Below are 24,578 nucleotides of genomic sequence, written 5' to 3' on the forward strand. Positions count from 1 at the left end.
ATGCCAGGGAGTGAGATGACCTTGTTATAGGGAAACCCTGAGTCAATGCTAGGTTCTCAAAATGAAAATATTTTAAAACTTTGGTTCCTAATATTAATTCCAGATTGCTTGCAGTCTTTTGTCACACCGGTCACTGAGCACAGCGTCATGCCTCTGGAGTTGATGGTCACTGTACCATGCCTTAGCAGTATGTCCTTTTTCCTTTGGTGTGAACATGTACGTTTGGGAGTGGCAGTTTCTCTGGGAAACCTGGCATCGGGAAGCTGTAGGCCTGTCTGCTCCCATAGTGTAAGTACTGACTATAAAAAGATAAAATTCCCGAACCACTGCAAGTCTCTTCTGGAGCAAGAGAACATATGTATGTTTTCTATACTTAGAGTTATCAACCAACGTTTAAGCTGTGGTAAAATGTTTTGGGCCAGTCTTAGAAAGCCAAAGTTTAGGTATCCGGACTTTGAATGAACTATGATCAGAGACAAGATGCCCAGGGACATTGTCCTCTTCCAGCTGTGTGGTCATAGCCCTTCCTACAGTTCAGTGCATTCAGTCCCATTGTAACTTTGGCTCTAACCTGGCGATCTCCATTCATTCTAGCCCCCATCCCACATCTGTTTATCCCCTCATGTCCTCGTGACATTCTGCTTTTTGCTTGTCTGGTCAAGTTCTACCCACCCCTCAAGGGGGAGCCCAAGTCCTACTTTGAACACAAAACTTCCATGATATCTGCAGTCTATGTCAGCTTTAACTTTTAGTAACTTACTTCTTTTGCTGTTTGCATCAAAAAAAAAATCCATTCTTTTATGTCATTCTTGGTCCTACATTATCCATTCTACTGTGTTATCCATTCATTTTTACCCATTTTACTGAAATGCCGTCTAAAGTCATCTTGAGTCATTAACTTACATGGTCCATTCACGAGCTGAACACCCAGTCCTGTGGTTCTTTTAATAACTTTTTGATATTTGAAGGCTATTAAGGTCTGTCAATTCAGCTCTACATTAGGTCTCTCTAATTTGCTGTCTTCTCTCTAAATCTCTTTAAAATTATGTGAGGAAACTACTTAATGTCTCTGTATAAAAACATTCCTGTTCTTTAAAAGTACATTTTTTAAAAAGAAAAAAGAAACAGATTTTTTCCCATATAAAATAAAATGTTTATAGCAAGAGGAGAAATGGAGCCATTGCAAGTTTCTAGGCTACTTTGAAGAAACAAAATTCCTGTTCTATACAAAATAACTTTTATATCCAAGCCGAGTAGATCATTTGAGAGAAGTGAGTGAATCCGTTGTCAAGGGTACTATCCCCAGGGGAAAAAGTAACAGTCATGGTATCTTATTCAAACTGAAAGCCGAATCAAGTCATCCAGAATGTACTTTTTTCCTAACTCTTTTTTTATTGGGGTGGTTGGGAATTTTATTGGGATGGTAGGGAAACGCAACCTAACAGTTCCCTTAGGGCTAGTAAGACATGTTTCTAACACACTTGTTTGAGAATTTAGGCTGTGAGGAGGCTTGGCTGTTTTAAAATTCTGCTGCCTATGTTACAGCAGCTCCCGGCTTGCCAGGGGTGGGACTGGGAGTGCTCTGACTAGTTGGAGTCTGTGAACCTGGTACATAAAACCATGTTCTACCAATTACAGGGCACTTAACATTATGCTACAGTTAAAAGAGTTGTAGAGGATTGCTAAAATTTCACTCACGCTATACTCAGACCTGTAAAGAAAAATGTAGTGTCTTTGTTTTTCTCTAAGTGTTCTATTGTTTGTTGGCCTCCATCCTGCCAGAGAGCCAGAAGGAAGAAAAAGAGAAGCCCCCAAATTTTAGCTTAATCTAGTAAAATTATTCAAAGTAATTTTAAGAGTTTCTTTAGTTAGCTGTATAGCATATTTTGGTTAAAAATGTCAGTCTCCCTGCGCCCTCTCCTTGCTGCTCAGCAGGACAGCCCCTGGGTATATGGTGAGTGGTGTAGGCCCTGACCCTCGCAGACCAGGCTCTGCCGTCAGGGTGGTCCCTTTCCCATCCCCACTGATCTTGCCCGGTGGGTGGGCAGCCAGTTCCCTGGTGACCCCTGAAGTGAAACTGGGGGGCGCTGTTACTACAGAGCCTGGGGCTGATGTAAGCTGGCTCTGTCTCTCTCGGCTTGATCAGTGCCTGGTGGTCCTGCCTGGTGGGTGTGCCCTCCTGGATACCTGCTGGCATTGCTGATGCTCCTGAGGTCTGGCTGTGGCTTCCACAGACATCCTGTTCAGTTCCCCGACCTCTGCTGAAACGGCTCCCTCTCACTGCATCCCAACCTGACTTCACTGACTCTAGCCTATTTAAAACAACCATCCCTGTTCATTGCTGTTACTGTTAACAAGCAGTGTACTCAACTGGATGGTGTGGCTCACCTTCAGTTCCTCACTGACCCACTCTAGGGAAAGCTCAGTCCAGAGGATGAAGATGAATTTCTTAATCATGACCCCATGCCCGAGACAGAGAAGCAGAAGGGCTCTTGAGGTAGATGGGACTGTGTGTAGGGCATGAAGTGAGGAAGATTGGTGGCATCTTGAGACAGTACAAGGCAGCTCGATGTGGTTGGAGTAGTGGGTCACAACCAGCAGAACTCAGACCTTGGGCCAGAGGGAGCGAGGCTCAGATTGATTGCAGGCGTCTGTAAATTTATAGGGAAGCCAGGCATCATCTTTATACTGAATAAAGAGAATGACTTGACTGTATATAGATGATGCAAAAACAAGTAAAATAGTTTACTGGAATTGACAGTAACATTTTTGTCACATTTGCTCAATAAGCAGATACAGAGGCTATATGGATCTGTTACCTGTTTCTATGTTAAGGGGTCCCCAGTTAATAAAAGATGAGGAACAAATGGCTTGGTCACTTGGCCTAAGATGCCCTGGCAGTGACAATAATAAAAAAAATAGCAGTAATAGTTAATACTTAGGTATACTTACCACATGGAGAACACTATTCTGAGCATTTTATATGTGACTCATTTGATGTATACAAACAGTAGTTTGGGTTACTGTTGTTGTTACGATTTTACAGGTGAGGAAGCTCAAGCAGGAAAGGTGACATAATTTGCCAAAGAGACAGGCCTCTCTACTTGGTGGCAGCAGTGTGAATTAAAGGCAAAAAGCAAACTTGGAAATGATCTCTATGGCAGTGGTTTCCAACCACGATACTTGAAAAAATAAAGAGGTGTAATCTGAAATCTACTGAATTAGGATTGAGATGGAGAGGTGAGATATAGGTATCAGTAGTTTTTGTAAAGTTCTAAAGGTGAGGCTAATGCACACCAAGGTTGGAATCTACTGTTCTATGAAAGTAGTCTACAGAAAGGGCTTTGTAAAAGGATAGGAAATGTGACAGTTAATTAAATCAAAGCCTCCAAACCTACTTAAAGAAGCCAGATTAATTTTATCAGGACTTTAAGATTTTATTGAGCATGAACCTGTCACCATTTGGCTGGCACTTCTTAAATTCCATAAATTTGGCTTCAAAACCATTTATATCTGGAGGGAATTTCCTAGGTAATTGAATTTACTCTTCTTAATTTTTAGGTAAGGAAAAGGTGCAGGAAATAGAGGGTCTCGGAAAAGATAACCACTTGTCACAAATACTCTGCTGAGTGACTTACTTAATAGGCATTTACTAACAGGTTGTATAAAGTACTGTATTTGGCCTTGTAAGAGACATGACTGTATGTAAGTAATCTAAAGCTTTTATGAGTCCAGTGTTATTATAACAAAGTTCAGAAAGAGAAAATGAATGTAAACACAAAGGTCTTTCTTAACAAATGTTACTAAATGGGACCTGGCAATATATAAAAATGATAGTACATCATGAAACGGTTTTTATCCCAGAAATACAAGGATGGTTCAACCAATCAATGTAATTCATCAGATTCAGTCTAAAAAAGAAAAACCTGATAAACTCCATAGATGCAGAAAAAGCATTTGAAAAAATTCAACATGCATTCATGATAAAAATTCTCAGAAAACTAGAAATATAAGGGAATTTCTTTAATCTGATAAAACCTTACGTAAAATATATAGCTTGCATTATGCTTAACAGTGAAAGACCAAATGCTTTTCCGCTAAGGTTTGGACCAAGGCTAATACATTGCCTTAACTTATCACTTCTCTTCAATACTAGCCAGTGCAATAAGGCGGAAAAGAAAAAGAAAGAAAAGGTAGACAAACTAGAAGGAGAAAATAAAGCCACCTCTCTTTGCAGATGACATAGTTATATTTGTAGAAAATCCCAAGGAGTCTATGAAAAACATACTAGAACTAATCAGTGGATTTAGCAAGATCACGGGCTACAAGGGCAACATACAAAATTATATTTCTATGCACTGGCACAAAAAACACTGAGAAATACTTAGGTATCTAAGAAAGTGTGTGCAATAGTTGTATGTCAAACATTTCATTTTAAAAATCAGATTTAAAAAAGTTGAGGGTCTATCCATGTTTATGGATTGAAAGACTCAATATTATTAAGATGTTAATTCTCCCCAACTTGAACTATCTCTTCAGTGGCAGTTATCTCCTGGTCTGTTGGCCTCACCATACCTGCATTATAATAAAACATAAATTTACACATATTGACCTCTAAACAGGGAGTGTCCTGGAGCTCAGTCTTCAGATTTTGTTTTCTACTCTCACTCCGATGTCATTCCCTCACCCAGTCATGTGTTTAATATCAACTCCACAGTGATGGCTCCCAAAATTCAGGTCCCTGTTTCCCCGTAGCACCCTATGTACAATAACACTACCACTCCCACTACCCTGTCACCCCTGCTCCCTTTATTCTCCGTATCTCACCTAACTTGTCTTTTACCTTACGTACATAAGCAGTAGAAGAAATCCATTGGCATCTTTGAATATCTGTGAGATGGTGCTAGATTAACATCTTCTACCTGGGGAGAGCAACTTCAAGTCTGCCATTCCTATGTCCCCAACCTACCCTTTGCTTCCCTGACTTTTCCTAATTAGATTCTCATTTTATGATTTTTGGAGAGGAGGAAATACTGGATGAGTAAACAAACACGCCTTTAGTTTTTCTCAAAGAATTTTTCAGGATGGAACTTGGCGTAAGTTTTGCATTAGTATCATAGGTGAAGAAAATTTCCATTTATCACTTTAAATTATTTGTCTAAAAAGTGCTGTGAAATCAGCTGGTCTTAGTCTTTGTTATTACTCATCATTCTCTTTCCCCAGGAAGCACTCAGTCCTCCAAAATTTCCATTGTTTATGGACAAGGCTTATTCCAGGTGTGGGAACAGATGGTTTATCTTTATCAGATTACATCAATATAGGAATAGTACAAGAATTTCAACAAAAATTGAACTTTTAGGCTTGGTTGTACAAACATTTGAAATGTAGCTATTTAATTAAATATTAAACATTATCCTCAAATCCTCAATATAAAATGTGAAAAAAAGATCAGTAATAACTAATTTTATTCAATTTTGGATGAATATGTAACTATATACCCTGGACCCTTAATAAAACCTGTCACATTCACAATTTACTACTGTTTGGTAAATTTCCTCTATAAGCATAGCTAATAGCCTAATGCTGTGAAAAATTATCCTCTCTTGAGAGGGTTGAACAGGTTTTTGTATTCGTATCAGTGATCCCAAGAAAAATTCAGTTCTCATTCTTTGTCACAGGAGTTTTCTTTGATAAGCAAAACAGACCTGTCCAGATTATAAATGCCATGGGAAGATGTATGTGGGACAGTACTTGAGTGTCAGATACGACACCATTTTATCCTCTTGGGTTCAGTAGGTGTTGGATATGATAGACATTGAGTCTGTGCCCCTTGAGGAACATTCTCTTTTGTGGTGCCTGTGACTTGCTGGCCATAATTTCTTAGGAAAAATATTTTTAAATCTGGCCCAGGAAATATTTCTGAGAGAGAATGTCTCTGATACTTTTCCTTGCCTGACATTCCACAAGTATAGAGTGAACTCTGGGTTATCCAAGGAGAATGTGAATTCTGGTGTTGTCCACTGACTTGACATCATTTCTTCTCAGCTTGGTGGAGGAAGAGTGTCTCCTTCTGCTCAGGACTTATTTTTCTTTCTGCTGTGGGTCCTCCCCTCCTTGGAGACTTCCCCTTCCTGCTTTCTCAGTTCCTCACTCTCTGCTGGCTGTCCTTTTTCTGCAAGCAAATGGTTTTCTCAATCATAATGGCAAGAAACCAAACCTACCTTTGATTTTGTATGTTCTCCTAGTTATTTCTCCATCCATCTCATTTGCTTTACAGCCAGAGTTCACGGACCTCAGCATAAAACCAAAACTCTTCAGCAGTAGCAGACAGGCCCTGATTGGTCTGGCCTTGGCCCTTTATCTCTTGCCATTTCCTACTTCCTTTTGCTGGTAATCCTGCTGAGTTCCAGGGCCTCTCCTTTTCCATCAGAACCTCACCTTGGATTCCACTTCTCCCAAAACACCTCTGAATTACTTGTGTTGGCAAAGTATCTTAAAGATGGATTTTGTTCAGCCCACTAAATATTATGTGTTTTTTTTCCCCATATGTGTGTGCTGTGTATCTCCTATTTGTTGGGGGATCATGTTTGAAAGATTCCTGAATAGTTTGTCTTGGTTCTGGTTTATTCCATACCCTAGAATTTCACCAGGCTCTAGTGGGAGTAGTCTGAGGTCCATCCAAAAAGTTGTGTTTTTCTCAGATCCCTCCAAACCAAACAGGGCAGGGGAGGACAGGGAGCGTCAGCCTAGCTTGAGGTGGGAGGTGGTGGACAGGCCTGCCCCCAGTTCCCCAAGAACATCCTCTTCCCATCAGAATTCTGATTGGGATACAGGTGTGTTCCCCACCCTCATAAAGTCCTGATCAAGAATATCTCTGTTTAATGCAAAGGTTGATGTGTAATGTGCATGTAAGAAGCACTCAGAAACAAATAAATGACAGCCCCTGGGATGGCAGTAATAGCAACTTCTATGAAAACTGACTGAGGACACATCTCATATTGCTAGCTTCCTCTGTCACGTGCATGTGCCCAGTGTAGCGCTGGCTCGGTGTGCCTAGAGGTTCGTGTGCGACACCTCGGCTGGATTAGCATGTGCCAGTTATGCACAGTCTGCTCCCCTCCAACCACCAGACTGCAAATGTTTGTCTGTTTTACAGCTGTTGGGTGCACTGAACATTTTCCTGTAGGAACCATTTTGTGTGTGTAGGGGTAGCACTTGGCAGCTAAGTGAATATGCTGTTCAGTATTGAGACAGATAGAGAACTTGGGCATTTTTAAAGTTTCATCAACATACACCGTAAAGTGATATTATTGAGATGATATTTCTGTAAGAAATGCTTCCAGCTTTCCATCATGAAATCCCAGGAAACCCCTTCCACTACTGAAAAGCAAGTAGGGTTTTCCAACTTTATGATGGTATTGGTGCTTTTGAATCTTGAGGTACAGATGTGTTGGTCAAAACCAGATTAAGGAGTGGGGATTTTCTCTTTTGTGTAGGAGATTTATGGTAAGCTTCATTTTTAGAAACTTCATTAGAATAATCTCAAATCCATTATACTGATTCTCATGAAGGCATTTTCACTAAGAGAATTCCGGGAACCCCTTGGCAGGGATATCAGTTAAATCCAAGTGTCTCGAAATTATACTGGACCTGATTGGTATAAAATAGATTCCACTGCCCGGAAAATGGCTCTTATGTGCCACTTCCTAAGGCTTTTATTGGAATTCAACACACTATTTTGCCCTCTCAGAGCTGAGAGTTTGTGTTGGGAGACCTTTTTGGGTGGGGAACTTCCTACTTCTTCTCTGTTTGCAGTATGAATTGTGTAAGTGATTGTCAAAGAATTGGCCAGGCTGGGAACTGTCACCAAGTCTGCACTAATTATTTCTTAGGGAAAACAGATGAGGGGAAAGGTGGGGGTGGTCATTAGTTGCTCTTATTTTATTTAAGATATTTTGAAAGTTACCCACTCTTTGGTATTTGATATAAGAAAGTCATTCATGTTGGATTTTAATGACAAGAAACTCATGGAAAGGAGGGACTTCTGCAGGGAGCTGGGAGGATGATGGAAGAGCTGAGGGAAATAGTTTTTGAGTATAAGCAGGGTCCTTCAGTTGAACTGACCACAGAGAAGAAGCTAACATCTGTAAAGCGGTAGTTAGGGGTGATGGTTTGTAACAGAGCATTCGTTGAAGTTTAAAGCACTCAGTTAATTTATTCAAAAAATATTTATTGAATGTTTCCTGCTGAAGCATTCAATAGTGAGGTTGTGTTCTAAGTGTTGTGAACATAACCATGAACAAAGAAGACAGAAATCTCTACTCCCGTGGAGCCTGTAGTCTAAGGGAAGGACAGATGGTTTCATAAATAAGCAGATTTCTGTTGGTTAACAGTGGAAAACTTATGAAGATAAATAAAGTAGGAAATGAGTGATACAGCAATGAGTCAGTAAAGGCCTCTCCAAGAGGCTGACAGACGTGAAGGACATGAGGGAAGAAGCAGTGTGGCTGTGTGAGGGCAGTGTTCTAGGTTAAGGGGATAGTGCAGGACAAGAGCATTAAGGGGCAAGCAAGAGTGACTGGATTGGAGTAAAGAGAGCCAGGAATGTCAGCCCCTGTAGAGGCTTTGGCTTTATACGGAGGGAGATGGGGAGTCAGTTGAGGATTTTGAGCAGAAGGGGGACATGATGTAACTTACACATTAATAAGACCTCTCTGGCCCCTGGGTCCAGATAAGAGATTTTGTGCCTCTGGTAACACTGGTAGGAGTAGAGGTGGTGAAAAATGGTCCAATGGGAGATAGCCCTTGAAGGAGAGCTAATGGGATTTGGGGGTGGATACGGTGTAGAGTATAAGGAGGAGGGAGGTCAAGAATGATTTCCAACTGGAAGGGTGGAGTTGCCATTCATTAAGTGGGGGAAGACTGTAGGGAGGGCAGTTGTTTGCTTTGTTTTGGTGGGCTTGATAGAATGATGATGTGTCTTATTTGATGGCTAGAGGGACGGGGCAGAGGACCGCAGGCTTTTGCCATCCCTGTGTCCTCACAGGGGTACCCTTAGATATTGCAGACCTCTCAAACTTATAAAGACATCTGCCCTAGATGGCACCAGGACTCGACATTTGCCTTGGGGAGTTCCTGGGTCAGGCATGGGCAAGCAGAGATCTTGAGAAGCAGCTATGAGAATTCATAAGGGGGCGCCTGTTGGGTCAGAGCTTCTTGCTGGCACAAACCCTCAGGGATGGGTCTTCCTTCCTGGGGTCACTTCCTGGGGTCTTCTCTTCCTTATGTCAACTTGTCACTGCCATTGCCTGCTGAGTCCAGCCAGGGTTTCTTTGTTTCCCTTCTCTAACCAGAGCTTCTATCTTCCCCTCTTATTCACTGAGCAGCACGGCCCCCTTTAGTAATAATAGGGAAATATGCAAGTACCATCATAACCAGTATCTGTTGGTTCCAGGACCTCCATGGATACCAAAAATCCATGGATGCTTGAGTCCCTTGTATAAAACAGCATCCTACCTAATACAGCTGATTCTTTTCTTTATTCTCTCTTGCTCCATCTGTTTCATTATCTATATTGACCTGATACATGGGAACTTTGTCTGACTGGGTTGCACTGATGTGTATTTACATCATAAAATAATCAGAATTTACCTCTTTTGTAAAAATACATTTACTGAGGAGAGTCTGGTTTTTCTGGGCCTTTCTGTATCGAGCTGAAGAGAGGCCACAGCAGTGAGGAAGGAAGCAAGGTGGTCGAGTGTTGCCCTTCTCTCTTCCCTCCCCCTTCAAGCTCTCCCACTGTTTGCCTGTCCCCCTGAGTCCTGCTCCCGAGACCCTCCAGTATGCCAGGTGCTGTGCGGGTGCCAGCTGGGGCGGGGGGCCTGGGACTCACCAGCAGAAAGAGTTTCTGGACTCTAGAGCTCTCCTGCAGGTTCTGGAGAAGAGCGGGACCAGCTCCAAGTTGTGGAAGGAGAATCCTGGCCTGTAGAGAAGATCAGGAACAGAAGGAGAACCAGAGACAAGTGGGTTAGAAGGTGGTTAAAACAAGTTGCAGAGGTGAGGGTCTGTCAGTGAGGCTTACGGGGAGGGATCGTAGGAAAGCAGAGCCTGAGAGGACCTGGTGGCTGGGAAGGTGGGGAATGCAGGTGACTGTGAAGCTGAGTTGTGAGAGGCAGAGAGACAAGAGGTAGAACCAGTGAGGACAGGAGACAAGAGGAGTTCAAGTTATATTGAATTTAAGGAGCCTATGAGATCCCCACGTGGGTGAAAATAAAGTTCCTGGAATTGCCACCTAGAGCCACTTTGAAGGCAGACGGAAACAAAAAGTGAGCTCAGGGGAGATTGAGGGACTAGAGAAAGACTTGGGAGTTCTCGGTACAAATTGTGGTGATTGAGGTTATAAAATGAGATGTGGGCTGTGGGATAGCTTTCCAGAGATCCTCACTCCGTCTTTCTTATGCATATTTCCTTAAGAAACTTTTCTGCCAAGGTATGTTTTGTGCTGGAAGAATGATGAAAGTTTCTCTTGCCACAGAGACGAAATTATTTGTTACTAACCTGGCAACGGCTTGGCCATTACTCATCAAATAACCATTATCAGTCATACTCAAGAGCTTCCCTTGGAGTTTTGAGTTCCTTTCAGCAGTTTGCTGAAGACACATTCTTGACAATCGGTGCTAGTGTGAAATGCCTCATGCACGTTAACTAATCTTCCGGGTACCTGCTGGGGTCTAAGAAACCCGAGAGGATGAGACAGCCCGTGCTCCACTCCAGACACAACGAAACATTGAGGCCCTTGTTTGGTGCTCTTGGTCTAATGCCCTTAGCTCCTAATTTCCTCTCAGATCTGTTCCATCGCCTCAGCTTAACCATATATACCTGATTTGGTGGCTTTGGTTATAAAGGGTTGCAAATCTCTTCTCAGTATAACTTCATGTATTATGGAAACCTTGTGAATACCTCATTTTAATAATAAAATTCGTTGTTTGAAATGTTTACTAGCAAGGTAACGTTTCAGATGCTTTGCTGCAAAATGATTATTTGACAGCATATGCACTGCTTCATACTTGTATCATACAATTCTTATAAAGGCAATAATTTGTAATTCATTGCTCTGATTTGAAGAGTGGGACTTTTTTCCTTTGAAAGAGTTTGATAACATTTACAGAAAAAGGAAGCCAATGTCAGAATTGATCGGACTGGCTTTTCCTTTCATAAGGAGCATCTTCTGAGCTCTCCCATGAGCCAGGAGAAGCCCTCCTGCCCTGCAAGGCCAACGCTCCAGCTGGTCCACTGCAGGTTCTGAGATTGCAATCAATCATTGCTCTGCAGGGCAATTACCACCAATTCCTGCAAGTCCACGGAAGGTGTTGAAAGGAATTGCTTATGGAAATAGATCTGGGAGACAATTACATATACTCAGTGGGCATTAATGAACTGTTTTTTCCCTTTGACCAAGTCAAGGGGAAAAAAAGGAATTTTATAAGATTTAAGTAGATTTTTTATATGTTAGCATATACATTTGTGTGGTGACAGTTTTTTCATGAATTACATTAGAAAGGCGATTTTCCTAAACAAACTGATCTTGTACTGTGAAATATGTTGTATATCTTTTTAGTTATATACTATAGGCATAATTTTCTCATCTGGGCTATGGTCTCATAAAAAGGAGCAAAGTGTTTTTGCCGTTGGATTCCACATAATTTCTATCACCATATTAGGCCTATAATAGACCATTTCATAATAAATCTGTTTTGGCTGAAACTCAAATGTAGTGGAAAATTCATGCTTCATATTTTCAGAATCTGGATTTCACTTTGACTTAGAGGAAATTTCATTACTTAACCACCTGACAGTCGCCATCTACTTATGCTTGGTGCATGCCTGTATTTGTAAATCTGGTGTAGCAGGATTATTCTGTAATGTCATTTGGAGAGCAGTACTCAGTCCTCAAGATTTAATTGATGTGTGGTGAAGAGGTTCTTGTTAATTGATTTTGAAGGAACAGTTGGGGTGCAACAGAGTTGTCTTCCTGTGGCATTATTATCACCTTGTTATTTGCATAAATACTTTCACTAATGTGTTAAACGATAATGCAGTTATTTGCCATGTATTCCCCATAACTTGGTAGATATACTTGAGTAACCAGAACTGAAGAGGACTTTGTTCTTTGTTTTACAAAGGTCTCATCAGAAAATGGAAGACTCAGAAGAAAGCAGCGATGAAATTCTCGCTCGTCTGACGTCTGCGGTAAGGCCATGCAGTTGCTCTGCCCAGGGGTGCAGAAATAATGAGGCTGGGGTCTTTGCAGGGAGGCAGTTTGGGTGATGGTGTAGAGAGACACTTGCCCTGCGCGTGCTTATCATTGTGGGAGGCCCAAATCAAGGCAAAAGAAGACAATGGCATTAATTTGCTCTACTCTGATGCAACCTCTCCTGCAAGATCATAGAGATTCTGGGTGGAAAGTTCCTGGAACCTTAGCAGAGGCATGATATCTGTTTTTTTTTTTGTTTTTTTTAATATGGAATGACTTAACCTAGGGAAAGTTGTGACCTGCTGCACGAAGGAGAAAAGACTGTATGTTTCATTAGGGAAAAAATATTACCTCAGCCAACAAAGATCAGGCCTTTAGTTTTTAATGTACTGGATTGCAACATTCTAATTATGTTTTTTAAAGCCATTAGTTAGAGTTGGTAATTGATTTGTTACAGAAGACTTACACTCTTCTTCATAGAAAAAGCTGGCCATAGTTGCTAATTATTGAGCTCTGGTTTTTGACAGGCTCTAGCAATCCTATCTCATAAAATCTTTATCCATTGGCTGGGCTTTCTGGAAATTTTTTAGCCTTCCCAAAGATTGTTTAGTTCTTATTTAACTGCATTTAAAAAATGACCGTTGCTGAAAATCACGCTGGATTGGCATATGTATGTGGAATGAAACCAATCTTATATAGTTTCATACACCAAGTCCTGGCATCTGGGCATAGCTTGAAAGTTAAAAGTTGTGTTTCCTACTCTTCTGGAATGTAACTTAGAAAAGTCATTTTTGGCTAAATATAGGGATCAGTGGTATAAAACTTCACATGAAGTGCAGTCTTGACAACATGTTATGAAATAATACTTAACGTGACCTTTGCAGCTTAAAATATTGACCAAAGAGGAATGCCTATTTTGTGCAAAATCGTAATAGCCATCTGTTTAAAAAATACTCACTAAAGACCAAATACTATGTTAAACATTGTGTGTGTGTGAGTGTGTGTGTATATACAGACATACACATTAAACTTTTCAACAACCCTGTGAAATAGGCATGTTATCTGTTTTATACATATGAAACCTTATACAGGTTAAGAAACTTTCCCAAGGCCACCTGTTGAGAAAGGAACAAAGCCAGGATCTAAACTCAGAATTTTCTACTTCATAATCATGTTCTCTTAACTACTGTGCCTCATTTTTTTTTTTATAATGTGATAGTTATCAGGTAAGTTTCAGAAACGGCAAAGACACGTAAGATGTGGCTCCTACAGCCATACCAGGAAGACAAGCACATCAAAAAATTAACATATAAAATGACTGGCAGTTAAGCACCCCAAATAGTGATGTATAGATAGTAAATCCAAGAACAGTGACAGAAAGCTGCACTGAAGAGGCTGAACTTGAACCAGCACCGAAGGCAGTCAGGATGTGAACAAGTGACAGTCAGGGGAAGGTGCGCTCTAGCTGTGGGGTTTATTGTGTGCAGGCAGAGGAACGGGAGAGTAACAGTGGGAAAACAGTGAGTAGACCCACCTGGTTAGAGAGGAAGGGCCTAATCAAGAAAAGTGAAAGACTTTTGGAACAGCAGATTAACATGGCGATGCAGATGTTTAAGAATGAAGAAGGTGAGTTGGAGATGGGGAGACTGATTGAGAGGCTGATGGAAACCTAGTTTATGGTGGTTTTTGTGGGAACCAAAAGAAAAATGAGTTCAAAAGGAGCACAAAGAATTTTTAAAAATATCAATAGGACTAGGTAGAGGTGGAGGAGTCAGATCATCGAAGTTCTGAACTTGCATGGATGGAAAAGTGATGATACTCTTAGGAAGTTGAGAAAATATGTGGAAGAAGAGAGGATGTATTTTTGGACATACTGAGTTTGAGGAGATAAGAATGTAAAAATATTTGGGAAACACCTGGAGATAAGAATCTGGAACTCAGAAAGATCAGGGCTAAAGTTATGGGAACAAGTTCCAGGTTGTCAGTGGAAGAGTAGAATGGAAGTGGGAGTCTTGGGGAGCACCCACAGCCAGAGGGCAGCCGGGAGATTAGAGGACAGTGCGAGGAAGTGGAAATCCTGAATGGTTTGTACCGTAAGAGTCAAATTCAAGAGAGCCTCTAAAAAGAAGGGACGAACAGCAGTGTTTGCTATATACTGGTTGAGGTAATCTCACTGGAAAAGTTTCCACACTAAAAGACTGAATAAATTGAGGGAAGGTGCTGGAGTAGGAAAGAAAATAAAGGGCAGAGGAGAAAATTTCATTTCCTCAATTGATGGTTGATTGGCCCAGAGTAGTGAGGGTATCTTTGAACTGAGGATGGGGACCTTGGTTCTTAATTCTTGCAACAGTATGACCTTGGCCAAATTGAGTGGTGGTCTAGACTAAGTTGTAAAATTTCTCTGTTCATTGCATAAGCATTTTTGAAGGAACTGTTGTGCTTCACCTCTTCACAATGTAGTTAATCCTGTCGGCAGTGGTAGAGAAACTTTGTTGTCCAGGTGTTGACATCATGCAGGAAGGGAGATGTTTGCATATATCATTCAAGTAACGTTGCTATCTACCATGACCCTTAAATGCATTAGAGGAAAGCAGAAGTGGCAGCTGTGACGCAGAGTTGTGAAAGTGCTCTTCAAAGGCTTGTGTAACTACGGGGCGCTGGCGGCGGGGCAGCAGTTTCCCACAACAGAGTTCACTGTCCTGTGCATTCACCTCTTTTTACTCAAACTTGGAGGTTTTGCCATTTTTAAATAGTTTATTTCTTAGTCTCAGCTTAGGTTCATAAAGAGAAAGGTCCTGTCATCTAAAAAATAATACTTAAAGTTCTATTCGGGGGAAAACACAGTGAGTTTTCATATTAAAGGAACATGAGAAGATAGTATATGTACAGAAATAAAAATGCCTTGATAATTCAGTCAGATTTACAGTTGTTAAGTTTACACAAACACGAACAATAAAAATGTTCTAGCTACGTTTCTGGTGAGTTTCAGGTAGGAGCCTCCCTCCTAAGTGCCTGACAACATCCCAAAACCTAAACAGTAAAACTCTAGGAAGTTTTCAGCTTAAGCAGAAAGGACATGGCTATAGTAGACCCCTTCCATTATGTAAAGTCTACAGAAACACTGGCATCATTATCTGCAAACAGTCTGGCTTTCTCTGTTGTCCGTGTAGTTTCTACCTTAACATCTTAGCTGCTTTTCTAGTATCTTCTTACCTTACACAGCTTGCTGCCTTGGAAACCTCTTCTTCATTCCCTGTGAGTTTCTGTTAGTCTGATGAAGCCAGCAGGCTAAGAAGGGCCCTTGAATGACATAGTCTACGAGTTCCTGTCCTTGAAGTTCTGAGTCTTTTTTTTAGTTTTAAATACGAATTTTTCCAGTGTACATGACAAAAAGTGTTCAGTATCAATGACATGGCTTTTATGTATTTGTATTACAATCCAGGGTAAACTAGGCATTGGGAAGAGTTGACAGCGAATGAAGTACTGCTTTCAAAGTCATAGTTCTTAGGAAGTAAATTTAGGAAATAAGCTAAACTTTGATGCATTTTAAAGAACTGAGAAAGTACTTGGGAAGCATCCAAAGACAGGAAGTGGAAATACGGACATTCTAAAATAGGAGGTGAAAACTGGTTCCGGACTTCTGTCTCATGCTTACTTACAATCAACATCCTAAACAAACCATGTTAGGCTATTTCTGTTACTTCAGGCTAACTTTTCATGATGAAGGTCATAGAGATAAGAAAACACAAACATCTGAGTGAAGTTTGTGATTTTTAGTCACACAGTTTAGCTGTTAAACCACTGCGGTGTTGTGAGTTAGGCTAAGTTGTGAATTTTACATATTAGATGCCTGTTTGATAGCATGGTTACATGGGTGGTGTTTATAAAAGGACAGAAGGGGCATGTGGTGTGGTCCTCTGTGCTGCCTGGCCCAGGGAAATCAACCATCACTCAGATGGTAAAAGAGAACAGTGTTGAGTGTTGGCAATAAATCAGTACCCTGGTGGTGGTAGTGGCGAAGAGTTAGTGGACATGTCTTGAGAGATGAATTCAAATGACAAATCAAGTGTACAGAATTTAGGAAGAGAGGTCAGTGAGGATGAGAACAGAGTCTAATTTAAGTCTGGGACTATTTAACTAGACACTCTTACACCCTCATATTCTTTATCAGTGCTGATATAGTTAATTTTCATCAGTCCAAATTTCTCTGTTACAGCTTCTTTTCTCCCAGTTGCTCATTTTCTTCAGTTCATCCAACTTCAATGAGGAACCTCTGTGTTGGATGCTTCTGAGTGTTATTTTTTAAATTCCTTCTCATGGAGTCTTAAGAGACTCTGAGAAATACCACTGAGCTTAAAAAAATCAAACCCAAATTATACACGAAGGTGACTGCCGTAAGTTCTTGAAGATCTTGAAGCAGGACCAGCCCCAAGAAGCAGACAGCCACATTAGGATATATAACATTTGGTGAAAATGTTAGAGGAAAAGAAATCTGCTATGGAACTCCCTTTTGCACCTCTCTAGGGAAAAAGAGGTGATTATAACTAATTGCAGCAGGTTGTCAGCTTCACAAAAACGTTTTTCCCTGCTCAGTGACCAGAAATTGTGACGTGACTCCACCAGTTTTCACATCAGCTGTGAGCTCATCCTCTTGTGTGTTCTAGCATTCTTTCTAGTGAAAGTCGTCGTCTCACTTTTTCCCTGTTTGGGATCCTGCTTTACAGGATCTGATTTTATTCTCATTAACTAAGGCCTGTTCTTAACTTGGGCCTCTGATTCTTCTCCCATGTCATCTTTTCCTTAGATAGAGTTCTCTTGGGAAATACTTCTGACAGAGGCATAAGGAACTGGGTCTTCATGAATAACCCTTTGTCTTGTGTCACCAAAAGCATGACACTAGGAAACTCAAAGACCCAAACTTTACAAGATTCTCTGTCTTGTCAGCTCTCTCATTCCTCTCATGTTACCTGTTCTCATATTTTGCTTCCACTCGTTTAAAACTCCTCTCCTTTGCCATATGTAATCGTGCACTTGAAACTTGAGCCATTTTCCTGAAGGTGTGTCTTCCTCAGGACTCTGTCTACACCCTTTCTGGGTCAGGAAACATATAAAGTGGCTGGGATTCCTTTAGTTGGTCCTTCTTGATGAATCCACAAGTTGGGTGGGATACATTGCAGAAACTCCTTTTTGAGCAGTAGTATCTGAAGATAAGGTGACAGCTTTTTTGATTGTAAACATTCCCATTGGTACTGGTTCAGGAAGCAGAAATAGCATAGGATTTGACCAGTCTTTAAAAAGTTATTATTTTGGAGACTTATCCAGAGACTATTTGTCAAGTTAGTAAGGTCCATAAATGATCTTAAGGTGATGAAAGTAGGGAGAATCTGCCACAGTGAGTACATGATGAGACACTTCAGTGATGCTTTTTTATCACATTTAGAAATATGTTTTTCTAAAACGCTAAAATACTTCCATTCACCCTTTTTGCTGGCTATCTGCCTCTTCCTTTCTGGGGAACGGAGAAGCAGGGTATTGTTAGTCTCCCTTTTCTAAGTCCACCACAGACCTGAATGGGCATGTTTGTTCAGAGAATAAAAGTAAGTTACTCCCTCAGGGAGTGACTAACCCTCTGTCTGGCTGCACCAAGATCATGAACATCTTGTTACCTTATAGTTCTTATCTGAAAGGAACGTAAAATTCCTACTTGGAATCCTTAGCCTGCCTCCAGCTCTTCCAGTGGCTTAAGAGCTACTCTGTGATTTGGAGAAAGGCCAGGTAGATTAGGTTTCGAGAGGAAGTGTCAAGTGAGGCCCTAGAAGACAGATCTGGTGTCAAGGAGCATTAGGAAGGCAGCAGAGGTTCTGTAGCCCATTTCTGGGGTGGCTGCCCTTGTGCTGGTTGTTTATAGGAGCCCTGGGGCTTGTTGGTGCCTACCTCATTGTGCTTTAGAGCTGCCCTCAACAGCTGCCAGGGTGTTTAGGGAGGCCCTGGCTGTGGATTTGTAGGTCTCCAGCCAGGACCTACCAGGAGAGCTGGTGAAAGCTCGTTCCATTTCCCTGAGGTAGGGTCTCACAGAGACAAGTCACAGGCCCATGACTGTGAATACGTGAACAGATGGCCGAATGGTATTTTTCTATCCTTTGTCAATTAAAAAAAATGTTTTATATGTTCTGTGTCAATTACATATCAAAGTGATTTTCTTCATCCTGGGAATAGATCCCTAAATACCAAAAGGTACAGATGTGCACACACACAACTTTTAAAAATTAAGTTATTGTCTCTATAGCCAAAGAAACCATGTGCACATGCCCAAGTCACGTGGTATCCTGATTTAACTCTAGCCTTGTGAAGTCGGTTTTGGTGAACAGCATAATACGTGGTGTTTTGCCTACTAAAATGAGCCCAGTGTGAGGACATTTATTTAAAAGCATCAGTTTGGAAAGATGTCAGTGCATACATAGAACCCATTCAAGGATAAAACATATCTTAATGAATCCCTTGTCAATAGGGGAATAAATGTAAGTGTGTGTGTGTGTGTGTGTGTGTGTGTATGTGTGTGTATGTACATTTACAAGTACATTATGGTATTTGGGTGTCTGTTCCCAAGATGATGATAATACAATACAAAACAGACATTTTTAATTGATAAGGAATAGAAATATACCATTTAGCTGTCAATTTGTATATTAACAATGATGGGCCTGGGAAGTGTTACTGTGAAATCCTATCTGAGGGAAGTGGAAGGAGCTTTGAAAGGATGGTCCGTGAACATTTCACATTGGATTATTTCTTTGTGCATTTATTTAAAATAGAACTTATAGCTGCTTAGATGAAATGTAATGTTGCGTACTTAACTCAATGTTACAGCTTTAAATAGTATGTCCATATGTGAAACAGGCCCAGGAGGCATATAAAAAAGTGAAAATTACTTGAGTTTTTGGTGGTGATGGAATAAAGTAGATTTTAAATTAGTTTGTTATTTTATATTACTGTAAAAATCAGAATATAAGGAAATGTTATGTGGATACTGGGTAGAAATAAGGTAAACTCTATTCTTATATTTGTTAAGTGTCAAAATGATGGTGAATCTGGTAGTGAGTTGTCATTACCATGGATTATACTTTGATATTTTTAAAAATTTATCTGACACTTGGATTGTTTAACTTGAACATAAAGCTTTATAATTTAAAAAATTCCAGAATAAAAAAGATACCCATAATGAAACCACTTAGAAATAAGTCAGTATTAACACTTAAGTGTTTATTACTTTCTAGGTTATTTTTCCTGTGTGTATATTTTTTTGTAAAATATGTTTAAAAATGACCTTTTTATTTTGCGGTATGTACTTTTCACTTAATATACTTTCAGTGACTACAGTACCTCCTATGGTATTCATAGTGGTTCTGTAGTACCCCATTCCATGGATTTATCATCCCCTTATTTTTGAATGTTGTAGTTATTTTCAATCTTTTGCTAGATAAACAGCACAGCGATGAACTTCTGTGGGGGGAAATTGTTGAGGGAACTTGCTTGCAGATGTTAATTTATTAGCCTTTTGTTGAATTAAGAAGACCAAGTGAGATATGGGTGAAAGGCTAAGAATGGCAGCTGTTTGTTGAGTTCTTACCTTGTGCAAGTGTTTCACGCACTATCACATTTCAGCCTCACAGAGCATAGTGTATTGTCATTTGTAGTAGAGGTGAAGCATTTGAGACAGGAAGTATTAATTGAGTCCACATTCATTGAAAATAACAATTTAGGGTTCAAAAAGCAATTTTCTACATTGTTTTCTCTTAAAGTACTTCATAGTTACTGAATAGATGGGGTTTGGGATTTGGCTGTAGAATTCCTTTCTTATTTGAAGAAATTTTACAAAATGAGACCTATGAAGTTTTGTTAAACAGCTTTTTGATTTTTAACCTGTTAGGAATCTTTAATACTGTGAACATGGCTACGTGGTTTAGCAATTTAGAAATTTATTCAGACTGTTTCTCAAGCCTTTCGTTTCCATTGTGTGAACTCAGAGATGTTCTGGTAACGATTTTATAGCAGGTGAATCATGTTCCAGGACTAGACTCTATTAGCACATTACTATGAAACCCTAAAAAGGTGTTGAGGGCTAGTTTTTCCGGAAGGCTCTGAGGAGCTGTGTTACCATTCTGTGGTAGGTAGAATGGCCCCAAAGGTGAATGCACTACTTGGCACCTGTGAACGTTACAGTCATAGTAAAAGGTACTTTGCAGATAAAACTAAGACTACAGACCTGTATTGTAGGCCTGGACCCAGTCTAACACTATGAGCTTTAAAACAAAGACTTTGCTCTGGTGGGGGACAAGGAGAAATGGCAGAGGAGAGGATAAGGAAGTATTCCAAGCGTGAGAAGGATTCAGCATGGTGTCGCTGGCTCTGAGCAGTAGGAGCCCACGTGCAAGGACCAGAGAGAGGCCTCTAGGAGCTAAGGGCAGGTTCCAGGGGAAAACGAGCAAGGAAATGATTACCCCAGTCCTACAGATGCAAGAATCAGATTCTGCCAACAGCCTGGGGGCACTTGGAAGCATGTTGTCCCCCAAAGCCTCCATTTGGAACACAGACCTGCCCATACCTTGATTTTTGCCTCGTGAGTCTCTAAGCAGAGAATCCAGTCGAGCCATGTTGTCCCTGGACTTAGGGAGATGTGAGATGATAAATGAATGTCCTTTTAAGCCACTAAGTTGGTAGTAATTTGCTATGGCAGAAATAGAAAATTAATACACATTTCTTGTTGAATACAAACTCACAATCCCTTGACTCTTTAAACAGCAGTTACCTCTCAGATGTCAAAAGCTGCCAGGCCACAGCTAGTTGATTGATCCTTCTGACATTTCAAAGTGAATTTCTAAAACTAAAGTCTGTCTTTCCTACATCTGTAAAAGCTTTGGAATTCTGTGGAAATCGAAAAGCTTATTTTTAAAGTAAACTCTGGAAATAGAAGCACTGTGGGCACTGTTCCCAACTTCTCCATGAAACATATCAGTCCCTTCTGTGCTAGTTGCAACACAGGAGCCATGTAGGTAGAATATTATAAGCAGAATCAATACTAGTGGTCAAGGAGTTTATGATTAGGTGGGAAGAAGGGGCTCAAACATATGAAATGCAAAAGTAGCTAAGGATTAGACTGTCCTTCTGTTATAACTTACTGTTAAGCTTGACTGTATTACTTACAATAATGTGATGACGGTGATGATAGCTAACACTCAGACAGCACTTACTGTTTCAGGGACCATTCCAGACACTTTATAGGTACTAACTCATTTAATTCTCATCACAGTCCCATGCTGTGGAGCGGGGAGCAGTGACTCCACCCCAACAACCAGAATCCGAGAGTTTCGCTCAAGGTTGGCATAAAATAAGTGGAGGTTTCCTATTCCCGTCTTAGGCTTTTATTAGATCTTGGGTTCTGAATCTCATTCTTCCAGGAAGCCTCCCATGTTAGCTGTTCTTGTAGATAGACTTTCTAGTTGAAAAGGGTCTTAGTTGATCTGGGGTTCATCCTAATGCAAGAGTTCCTCATGTACCATCCCTACAAGGCTCAGTGGGAACTGACCCTACAGATAGGAGCTCCTTACCATAGAAGATTTCTAGCACGTCTATATACTGTTGCTGCAGTTCAGAACTTTACCTCCAGAAAGCTCAGTGATTGAGAAAAGGCGTATAAGGAATGACATGTAATGTGAAATAAAAAATGTACTAAGACATGAGTTTATAAATTATATTATGCCTTTAAAGATATTTTGTTAAGTAAACTGTATCATATAAATCTTGAAGAATCATTTAAATATGGCATAGAGTGAAAATACTCTGGTCTTAACAGAACATGGAAAAAATAACTTGAGACATAAAAAAATTTTTTAAAATGATGTAAATATAACCAATGTTTTATTTCATCATTATAGCAAAACTCAGAATGTCCAATATATAGTCATTTCTTTAAAATGCATTTCATATATATGAACTTTTTATTTGTCAAGAAATTCATGTTGATTGATCAGCAGTTAGGGCTTTGGGGAAATCACTAGATCAAGAGTTATAAGAGCAGCTTTGAAGACTGAAGGAGCAGGTACACCTGCTCTTTTGAAAAGATGTCAGTGTCATTTGCCTGCTCTTTTCAGATTTCATTCGGACAGTACACTTGTAGCTGCTTCTGTTCTTTGTGCCATGAAATTTATGAGATTCCCACAATAAGAAACGGCCTCCAACAGTTATTTTTCATCTGTTTGTTAAGATTTGCACTACCCCTGGCTCTGCTGGGTAGATTAGATGGCTCTAACATCACCAGCTGTTCAGCTGCAGGCTGACAGGTATTGCCTCCCCTGGGAGGCTCACACTTGTTCTCTTTTGATAGTGGATGATTTGGAAAGGAGGCATTCATAAAACAAATCTTCAGAACTAATCCTTGATCTGGTTGCTTCTGATATTTACCTTCCCATATAAAGCATCTTCTACTGAACCTCACATGGTAGACCATGTCCACTGTGGGTAGCTCTGATTATTTGAAAGTTCATAGAGCTCAGATGGGCCTTTTTGCAACTTCTCTCTATTGGTCTGAATTTTACCCTCAACCTTTCAAATACTTGAAGGTAATAATCACACTCCCCCGCTAAGTCTTCTCTTCTCAGCAGCAACTGCAAACAATTCACTTGCATTCTTGATCACAAATATGTGTACCAGGAGTGGTACCAGGAGTCAGGGTAGAATGATGAATAAAGGAGTCCATTTCAGTGGGCTTATAATCTACTATTGGAGACCCCCAGCTAAAGAAGAGATTTCACTAGCATGTGATAATGCCATAATTGAGGTAAGTATAGAAGCTATTGGAGTATAAACAGGGAGGACTTTGCTTGGTTGGGGAAGTGGGGGCACTCGAGAGAAGGTGGCAACTAGATTGGGACCTGAGGGACATGTAAGTGACAACCACACAAACGGGAGGTGGAGAGGCATATTCCAGACAACAGAGCATGTCAAAGTCTCAGAGCAAAGAAAAGGTCATGGCCCATTCAGAAAATTGCAAGTTTTTTATTTTAAAGGCTGGAGCATGGATTTTTTTTTTAAACATGGATTTTAAGATGAGATATGGAAATAGATGATACCAAAGACCAGATGAAAAGAGCACTTTGTGGGCAATATTAGACATTGTACTCTGTTATGGTGTCGTGGAAAGTCTGCAGAGTTTTTTTTAGCAAGAGTTGGGATATCTTAAGATGTGTATTTTTTTGTTGGTTAAAGAATGATGTAGTATAAAGAGAGAGAAATTTGAGACAGCAGTCTGAGTTGGGAGAAGATGGTGAGTGAGCTAAGTCAAGGATACCCCACTTTTTGGCTTGAGACCTCGGGTACATGGTGGTACCATTCTCTGACTGGGTAGATGGGACAAGGAGCAGAGTTATGGGGTGGAGAGAGATGGGAAGATAGTGACTTTACTTTTTGGAAATGTTGAGTTTGAGCTACTAGTGGGACATATAGGTCCTGGAGATGGATGGATAGGGGGCTTTAGGGCCCTGAAGATACAGATGTAATTGAAGCCCTGTAAGTAAATGAGATTGCCCAGAGAGTATGAACAGAAAGAGAGGAAGGTCTAGAGGGCTGAGGATAGATTACTGAGGATCATCAAAACTTAAAGGTAGAGGAAAGGGGAGCCTTGGGAGAAGAGAAGTAGCAGCCAGAGAGAAAAGGGAAAAGCCTGGAGCATATGGTGTCATGGAATCCCAGTGGTTAAGAAGAAGAGAATGGGTAACATGCCAAGCCCTGCAGAGATGAGGTAAATGAAGACTGCTCCATCCATTGCATTTACTGCAGGGAGGTGACTACCCTCTGGTGGTCCTCTTGTGGATACTCTTGATTCTTCATGAACCAAAACAAATGGTACTTCAAACCGGATATAAATCAGATGTTGATCTCACTGGAGTCCATCATTTTTTGGTGACCTGAATGTTATTCTAGTGATATTCCTAAAAACATTGTTATGCATTCTAACTTCATTTTCATTATTAACTTATACCATACTTACAATAATCAGCTAAAAATAATCACATCTTTTTAGTGTGGACCTCTATAATAGTAGATTATACATGTGTAACAGACTTAAATAACAGACATTAAAAACCTAAGTGTAGGATTTTATTCCACTTTATCTTGTAGTTCAGGCCACTTCTATATATGTATTAGTCTTTGAATGGTCAGCTATTATCTAAGTTATAATAAAATTAATAGGCATATTTGTATGTATTCAACAAAGTCTATATGAGATTTTTAAAATACCCCTAATAGCCTTGAAATAGATGAGTGAGCA

The 24,578-nt window shown here is 40.3% G+C and overlaps 1 protein-coding gene across 6 annotated transcripts in view; it reads left to right on the plus strand.

Moving 5' to 3' along the window:
- Positions 1–24,578, plus strand: part of RAPGEF5 (Rap guanine nucleotide exchange factor 5) — a 241,565-nt gene that overhangs the window by 69,327 nt on the left and 147,660 nt on the right. For 5 of the 6 annotated variants that reach the window (XM_074367361.1, XM_074367358.1, XM_074367360.1 and 2 more), the window contains exon 6: positions 12,183–12,249. In XM_074367361.1, coding sequence (XP_074223462.1) covers positions 12,183–12,249 — 67 coding nt within the window. Of the gene's footprint in view, positions 1–12,182; positions 12,250–24,578 lie in introns of those variants that run through there. The other variant, XM_074367363.1, reaches the window with a different exon arrangement.

This window comes from Camelus bactrianus, chromosome 7 (assembly GCF_048773025.1).
Source record: "Camelus bactrianus isolate YW-2024 breed Bactrian camel chromosome 7, ASM4877302v1, whole genome shotgun sequence".
Taxonomy (NCBI): domain Eukaryota; kingdom Metazoa; phylum Chordata; class Mammalia; order Artiodactyla; family Camelidae; genus Camelus; species Camelus bactrianus.